This window comes from Solanum pennellii, chromosome 8 (assembly GCF_001406875.1).
Source record: "Solanum pennellii chromosome 8, SPENNV200".
NCBI classification, from domain to species: Eukaryota; Viridiplantae; Streptophyta; class Magnoliopsida; order Solanales; family Solanaceae; genus Solanum; species Solanum pennellii.
In genome coordinates, this window is record NC_028644.1 from 23,348,280 (window position 1) to 23,356,587 (window position 8,308).

General features: G+C 32.3%; 1 protein-coding gene and 1 long non-coding RNA gene across 2 annotated transcripts; one reads left to right on the plus strand and one right to left on the minus strand.

The window, feature by feature from the left end:
- The first annotated feature begins 1,468 nt into the window (after positions 1–1,468).
- LOC107027163 lies at positions 1,469–4,502 on the plus strand. The gene is made up of 8 exons (XM_015228343.2): positions 1,469–1,691; positions 1,813–2,209; positions 2,323–2,469; positions 2,537–2,692; positions 2,790–3,035; positions 3,154–3,534; positions 3,648–3,784; positions 3,916–4,502. The coding sequence occupies exons 1-8, from the start codon at positions 1,641–1,643 to the stop codon at positions 4,177–4,179; spliced, it is 1,779 nt and encodes a 592-aa protein (XP_015083829.1). The 5' UTR covers positions 1,469–1,640; the 3' UTR covers positions 4,180–4,502.
- Positions 4,503–5,893: 1,391 nt separating this feature from the next.
- Positions 5,894–8,010, minus strand: LOC107027285. The gene is made up of 3 exons (XR_001457753.2): positions 7,802–8,010; positions 6,401–6,717; positions 5,894–6,133 (listed from the first exon to the last, which is right to left on the minus strand). It is a non-coding gene; the product is annotated as an uncharacterized LOC107027285 (long non-coding RNA).
- Between the last annotated feature and the right edge of the window lie 298 nt (positions 8,011–8,308).

Sequence of the window (8,308 nt, forward strand, 5' to 3'; positions counted from 1 at the left end):
TTTATCAAGTGTTTGATTGATTGTTTCTCACTTCATCTTGTGTTTGGATTAAAACTATTAAAGATCTTCTTACCAATTATACCATTGAATTATTATATAATCAGGTTAAGGTTGTTGGACAATATTATTTTTTTTGGTCTTTTGACTAGCTATGAGAAGAACAATTTTGTTGTCATGTTTGCTATTTTTCACTTGAATTATTTGATGATAAATAATTTTCGTCTTAATAACTTACAAGATGTCAATTTTCAATTCAAAAAGATAAACCATCTACTAATAAAATCGAAATGGCGGTCAACAATGATAAAATTATATAAGTCATCTACTAATAAAATTGAAATGACGGTCAACAATGATAAAATTATATAAACCATCTATATTTACACACAAAATTGTAAGTTGTAATTTTAATATGCATTTAAGTTTTTAAATTTTTCAAAATATGAAAAACTAGACAACCACACAAATATATATATATATATATATATATATATATATTTGTCTCTTTAATTAGTAAATGTTAAATAATCCACATTTCAAATTTGTGTTGGGTTTATCGAATAACAAATAACTCTCTCTAAATAATCTGAGAGTTAATCTATTTAAATTTACTAGTACAAATATAAAACATAAAATTAAGAAAATAAAAAAAATGATTTGGGAGATATTTTTATCTTTACATAGACTTATCTCATGGTATTATATCCTATGTATTACTAATACCTCCAAATGGAAGGTATTAATAATACATCCTATAATACCATGTAGGATGTATAATTCATCCACAGATTAGTTATACATAAGCTCAAATTCCTATCAAACATAGTACTCCCTCCGTTCCATTTTATGTGAGGTAGTTTCATTCGACATAAAGTTTAAGAAAAACTTTTAAAATTTGTGGTCCTAAATGAATGATAGAAATTTCTGTAACTATGAATCATTTCATTAAGGGTAAGACGGACATTTTATTGTGAAATTGTTACTTAATATAGAAATATGACATTCTTCTTGGGACTCACTGAAGAGGAAAGTAAGTCACATAAATTAAAACATAGAAAATACTAAACAAAACCATACATAATACATGAACAATTTTTTCTAATGTGACCTACCAAACGATCCTTTAGTGATTCTGAGAAGAATAACACCTCAAATAAAATTAATTTATTTTGATCGATTTAGTTTGAATTTGCCTAATTATAGGAAGAGTAAACATGAATAGAAAGAATAGTAATATATAATCCCTTTAACTTAATTACTTATCTATTTTCCTTTTCTAGTTGTTTCTATTATTTTTTGAACAAATATTCTCAATTAATTATTTTGAAAAAGATACAAAAATTTAAAAATTATAAATTTTTAATTTTAGCACTTTATAATAAATAAAAGATAAAATGATAAATTTACTATGTAAATTTAAAAGTACAATTATTTTTATGTCAGTGTAGAAGTGGCTAGGAGAGAGGAAAGCATAAAATAGAATGAAGCAAAAGATTTAGTTGGGACTTGGGATACGAAGAAGAGGAAGTAAGTGTAGTAGAATACGAAAAAGAAAAACCAAATTAGCTCTACTTTCTATGAGAGAAGAAATAGTTTCTTTTGTAAAAGCAAAAAACTAAGTGAAGAAGAAGAAAACGGAAATGCCTCCTCAGTTCTTCAAGATTATCTTATCTCCTCATGCCTCCAAATTAGTAAGTTCATCCATGCAATTCAATTTTTTCTATTTTTTTTTTGAAATATCTAATTTCTAAACCCCCCAAATTAGGAATTCCGATGTATTGTATTCAATTTATTTTTGTTCATATCCTACAGAATATACCCGATGAATTTGTAATCAAGTATGGAGCCGATCTGCGTGATGTTGTGTTCCTTGAGGTCCCTACTGGAGCCATCTGGAAAGTTGAATTATTGCAAAACTCAAATGGAACCAAATACCTCAACAATGGATGGAACCAATTTAAGGAATATTATTCCATTGCTATTGGTTACTTTTTACTCTTTCAATATAATGGAAACTCTCATTTCTCTGTTTGCATATTTGATTTAAGTGCTTCTGAGATTGAATATCTTTCTGGACCAAATGAACATGAACCTCCAGTATCCCGCCCTAATTGTCTAGCAGAAAGGGACAGAGTGAAGCTTGAGAAACCAGATGTGGGGGAGGATTTGACCTATGCAACACAAAAACATAAAAAGAGTAAAAGAAATGGTATGACTACTGTTTTGATTTTTGTGCCAAAACAACATTCCTTTTTTGTTAGAATGATTACGTTACGATGGATGTCCTTCTTTTATGCTCCTCCCACGTCATCCTTTTGGCAGGGCACTCCAATGAAGTAGTGGATCCGTCAACATCGAAGGTGACAACCATGAATCAGCACAGAACTGCTTCTAGTTTAGATTGTCGATATCCACTACGAAGTAAGCAACGGAAAGATGTAAAGATTGAAAAAGGAGATGTGGAAGAAGGTATTTGGTTGCTCTTTGGAGTTTCATACGGATGCCATTCTTCTTTTATTCGTCATCCTTTTGGCAGGGCATTGCAATGAAGCACTGGTAGTACTGGATCCCTCAACATCGAAGGTGCACTCTAAAAAGAGAACTGCTGCCAGTTTGGATGCATCAAATTGTCGGTATCCACTACGAAGTAAGCAACTGAAAGAGGTGAAGATTGTAAAAGGAGATGTGGAAGGTATTTGGTTCAGTAACTTGTTCTTTGTGTTGAACTATGTCATGATGGATGACATTTTTCTTCTTCCTCCCGTTTCCCGCTTCATCTTATAATGCAGAGCACGGTAACAAAGTACAAGTGGCGGATCCCTCAGCAACTAAGATGACAACCACTGTCCGACATCATGAAAAGAAAACTAGTGCCAGTTTTGATACGTCACATTGTAGGTATCCACTGCGAAACAAGCAACTGAAAGAGGTGAAGCCTGGAAAAACAAACGCAGAAAAGGATTTGCTTTATGTAGCACAAAAAGCAAAAAGAAAGAAGGCTAATAATGTGAAGCTTGAGAAAGGAGATGCGGAAGGTAACATGGTTAGTTAAGTCGTTCTTTGTTAGATTCATCACGTTCAAGTATGTTATGATGGGTGACGGTTTTTTTTCCTTTCTTTTTCTCGGCCCCGTCCCATGTCATTTTTTGGCAGAGCGCAGCAAAGTAGGGGATCCCTCAGCATCTACTACCACTAATCAACATAATGAAAAGAAAACTGCTACCAGTTTGGACGCATCACATTGCAGGTTTCCACTACGAAGTAAGCAACACAGAGACGTGAAGCTTGAACAGTGGGAAGAAGGAGGGAACATGCATAACAAAACACCGGTAGCAGATTCTCCATATTGTAGAAGTCAAAACCCCGGCCTTCCAGCATCCTCTCCAAGTTGTCAGCCAGTCCGGGTGAAGCTTGAAAAACCAGATAATCTGTTTTGTGCAGCAGAAAAAGTAAAAGGGAGGGAGACCAACAATGTGAAGCTTGACACAGGAGACTTGGAAGGGAATTTGATTGCTGCATCTTATAAAGGAAAATGTATGACATTCCATTTTTTTACGGTTATCTCTCATGGATAATACTTGTTTAGTAACAAGAGAATCTTACGTCGTTGAATTATAAAAGATTGTTTGTTGCTGTGTTTCTCTCAGATTCCACAGCCTCTGAGATGACAGTACTTGGCAAGAAAAAGATGTTACCCTCGGAGACGCAGAATCGGGATATGTACTTCAATCCACACTTCACTGTTTCTATGCTGCCTGCTTATGTCTCCAGAAACTTCCAATTGGTAAGTTATCAAGTCAAGAGATGTTGCATTCACCGTCTTTTGGTAGATGTCCTGAGGGTTCAAGTGCACCTTTTCTTTTTGTTTCTTTTCTGTTAAAGGATAGAAATCAATAAAAGAGTAACAATTTGCAGGAAATACCTGTTGACTTTTTCAAGAAACGTGTGATTGAAGAGGAAACCATTGTAAATCTACGAGTTTCTAATGGGAGAAGTTGGCGTGCAAAGTTGTTTGATATTCAATCAAATTGTCCAAAGATGGAATCATCAGGTTGGAGGGACTTTGTGATCGACAACAATTTAAAAGAGCATGATACTTGTGTCTTTGAGCTGATTGACGGCATTGAGCCAATGCTACTGGATGTGACAATTTTCCGAGCCACAACTCCCGTTTCCTGAAAGATAGTCAAGTCACCCATTTTGCAGGCACTTAAGCTTTCTATCCATCTTGTAGGTGTTATGATATTGTGTATTTTGGTGCCCTCTCCTTATATTTGCTACTATTTCCTAAACGTTGTACTAACAACTGTTTAAAACTTTCCTTTTCACCTCCAGCATATATGTTTACTTGTTATTTTTTGGTTTCATGCTGCTTTGTACTAATTTAGAGAGCAAGTTGAAATATTAGTAGAAATTAGGGTTGTCCAAACATTGATTCCCTACATGTTGACTTGTGTGGATGTAATTTGCTCAAAACAAGGGATATTAAAGGTGACTTGGAATATTTGTGTCTTTGTTAACCCATATAAAAATATACAAGATTTCATTAATATCTTGACCATTAGGCCTCATTTGCACTAAATTTGAATTTTTTTTATTTTTTTTTAACTCCACCACTTAAGAGGTTTAATTTGCTCAGACCTATAATCATGTTTGAACATCATTTAACGTTCTTTGGTTATTGAATTCGTAGTATTTTGCAATAACTAGTGAACTTGACTGCTCAGCATGTGGTTTTAGAATATTTCATGTAAATTATAAATCAAATGCGTTGAAAAAAATTTCACCTCATTTGACAAATTTATTAAGAAAATTATATTTTGTTTCCACAAATTTACAATTTCTTTTAAAAAAATACTTTTTATGTAATCTTTGTATTTCTTATAAACTATTTTGTTTCACTATAACATCCGTATTTCATGTATGAAAAAAATAAAGATTTTCCTTGTAAACAATAAAATGCATGTTCAATAACTTTGGTTAATGTATAATAAGAGTAACTTCACTTCTTTTTTCTTCTTCAATGTATTACCATTAATTGCAACGGTTAAAATACTACACTACTATTTAAATTAAAAAGAATCATGAACGTGTGATACAATTTTCTCTTAAACTAGTTTAACATAAATAATACTCTCTTCGTCCCATTTTATGTGACACGTTCCGTATTTCGAGATTCAAATAAGTCTATCTTTGACTATAAGTTTTTCATAGATCCTTTTAACAGTTTGAATTATCAATTACTCTGACTTAGAGTACTTTTTATGTAGTTTACCAATATAAATTTCATTTCAAAAAATTTGAAGATTCTATACGCAAATGTCCGATCAAAGTTAAATTATTTGACTCTCAAAAAACGAAAAGAATCACATAAAATGGGACAGCGGAAGTATCATTTTTTGTATATTTTGAAAGAAAAAAGAAATTAGTGCATATTAATTATAAATATAAGCAAACGATAACTAAATCAAAATAAAAGGAATGTCACTACACCAAAAAAGACTTAGTGGCAATTAATTTTTCTTTTAGTGGCAATATTTAATGTCACAAATACATTTACCGGCATTTGATTGAATGTCATTGGATCCAATGACGCTAAAGCCTTTAATGACATTTATGTCGAGTGCCGGTAAAGACTCTTATTTTTGCCACTAAAAGTAATTACTTTTGGCGGCATTTATTTAGCGGCCTTTACTATTGTCATTAAAGCCACCTTAGAAACAAACATATTTGTGGCTTTTGCTTTTGCCGGTAAAGATAATAATTGTCACTAAATTATCGTAACGCCTTAAAATTGATCATAAATTCACCATAATTGACATATTTAACCCTCTTTTATAACATCATAAATAAAATTTACAAGAGAAATAAGTTCGAAGGTAATAAAAAAGAATTACCAAACTCAAAACAATGTCATTCACATAAAATAAGATCAAACAATCTTTATCACATTCACTTTCTAATCTCGTTAGCAGTAAAAGAAACTATGAATTATCAAAATAGAAAAATTATGTTCAACAATGGAGAAAATAAAGCAATAAAGCCACTGTTTTTTTCCCTAATGCAAAATGTGCAGCTCCCTGGATCAGTCTGTCATTCCTTGAACAAGTTCACCATTTGAACGAGTATACCACTGTACACATATAGCGACAGATGGTTAGATGACTATAAATTGAAATGACAATTACATATCTTACTCACTAAGACCAGGTGACTAAAATTTGACGAAATAGAGAAGATAATGATGAGCTTGCTAATAACATCACAGACTTAGCAGTAAAATGCTAGAATGAGGATCCAAATGAACGCCCAGATATGAAGGAATGCCAACTTGTCCAACTTTGTTAGAACAACAACGTCCAATAAATCAATTATGCAAGAACAACAAGGAAGGCCTTACCATCTTGTCCAAATATAGTATCTCAAACATGTAATGCTCCATGTATAAGCAGAAAATCAACATTTGTATTTTGTATGAGCAGAATATTGGCATGAGTATCAGCATGAGATGATCATATGCCACTGCCCTATTTACTTGATAGTATAGCACACATTTTGTACAAGGGCATGAAATTGTTCCTCCATTATGGTTTTCACGAAATACATGGTTTAGGAAATTTTCTACTCCATCTAAATACTCTTTACTGACTCTACTGTAATCCATCCATCTTCTATTTCTAGAATTCTCCATGATTGTTCAAGATATTCCTTATTTTTCTGCAATTACAAAAAAAAATTAGCATAAAGATCAAATAATCAACATAGTAGTTCTTGATATAGTGTATAAGCTTGTCTTAGCCATGTCAAAGCTCACCAATAGAGACTACATTGGAAACTACTTACCAAAAGACATTCAACAGCTTTACATATTACATCTTACGTCAAACTAACTTATACAACAAACAAATTATAACTTACCAGTAGCACTTTACCTGATTTTTCACAAAAGAGTGCATTAAGAGAAGTATTACTTAGTTACACAGGATTCACCTTAAGGAACAAGCAACATGCAGGTTTCAGAGTGTCCTAACACTAATCGTCGCATACCTACTGTTTTCTTACAACCAAGTTCTCCTATAACTCAAATGAGAGAGAGAGTGTGTGTGTTCAATCTCCAACCACAATGATATAAGAAACGTATATGCAGCAGAATTTAGAAATAAGTTTGGATTTCCTTGCTGCTTTAGAGAAATGCCTAAAACGAGCTCGGGGTTGTCAATTGTAGCACTTCAACAATTTGAAGAGAAAAGTGGGATTGAATGGAATAGATACATTAAGACCTTATGAGGAACTGAAGAATTTCAGAGCTGCAGGGGATCTTTTCACAGAGGAATTTTTCCAAATATTCCGGTCTGTTTATAGACAGCAAAAGTTGATGCTTGATAAGAGGCTTAAGTACATCCATGCTTGGAGGAAAGTGAAAACCCTCTACTAATCCCACAAGATACCTTTTGGTATAAAAAATGGTCATTTTTCCTATTCATCCAGTGTTACAGTAAATTTGATGATTTTAGTTCATTACAAAAGCAGAATTTCTAGCTGTACGTAACACCTTCATTGGGTTAATTTAGGTTTAACATCAAAATCCTACTAAATGAGTTACAGTTGAAGCTTTTCGAATCAATCACAAATTAATCAAACCCAAGTTTAACTTGTAAACGAATTTAAAAAAATTATAACCAAATCAGAAGAAAACATAATTATAAGTTGATAGCATACGCATGTAAGCATTCAATAAAACAAAATTACAGAGAAAATGAGGATTAACAAGTACAATGAGAGATCGAGAAAGAGATATTACCTCTTAGTGCACTTCAGTTCAAGCAGAAAGAAAAATTGATGCGTGCTTCAGCTCAAATCCTTAGTAGCCACTGAAGGAAGCTTCAAATCAACGGAGGCTTCAGAGCTCAAATCCATCGTGACTTCCAAAAACTTGAGAATGGAGTAAAAATTGACTAAGAGAATTTGGGTAAAAGAAGATATTTCTTTCTATTGGCCTTTAAAACTAAATGTTATTCAGGGTTACTTTTTAATTGCCGCTAATAGTAGCTTTAAATTACTACTTAGTGGCAATTATATTATTGTCACTAAATAAATAATTGCCACTAAATCCTACTTTTGTTTTAGTGTGTCCAACTTAATTCAACATCCTTTTGAATATGCCTACCTTTCGACTCACATCTTCCTCTCTTTGTTTCTAATTTATTTGTTTATTTTTAAATTGACACACATATTAAGAAAATAGTTATGAATATATTAAATTTATCATTTTATCGTTATTAATTATAAAATAAATAAATTAAAAATT

Excerpts from the sequence above, each read along its gene's own strand:
- LOC107027163 (XM_015228343.2), top strand. The coding sequence starts at position 1,641 with ATGCCTCCTCAGTTCTTCAAGATTATCTTATCTCCTCATGCCTCCAAA. Across the intron at positions 1,692-1,812 it reads CTCCTCATGCCTCCAAATTA|AATATACCCGATGAATTTGT; the intron begins GTAAGTTCATCC and ends CATATCCTACAG. Across the intron at positions 2,693-2,789 it reads TGTAAAAGGAGATGTGGAAG|AGCACGGTAACAAAGTACAA; the intron begins GTATTTGGTTCA and ends CTTATAATGCAG.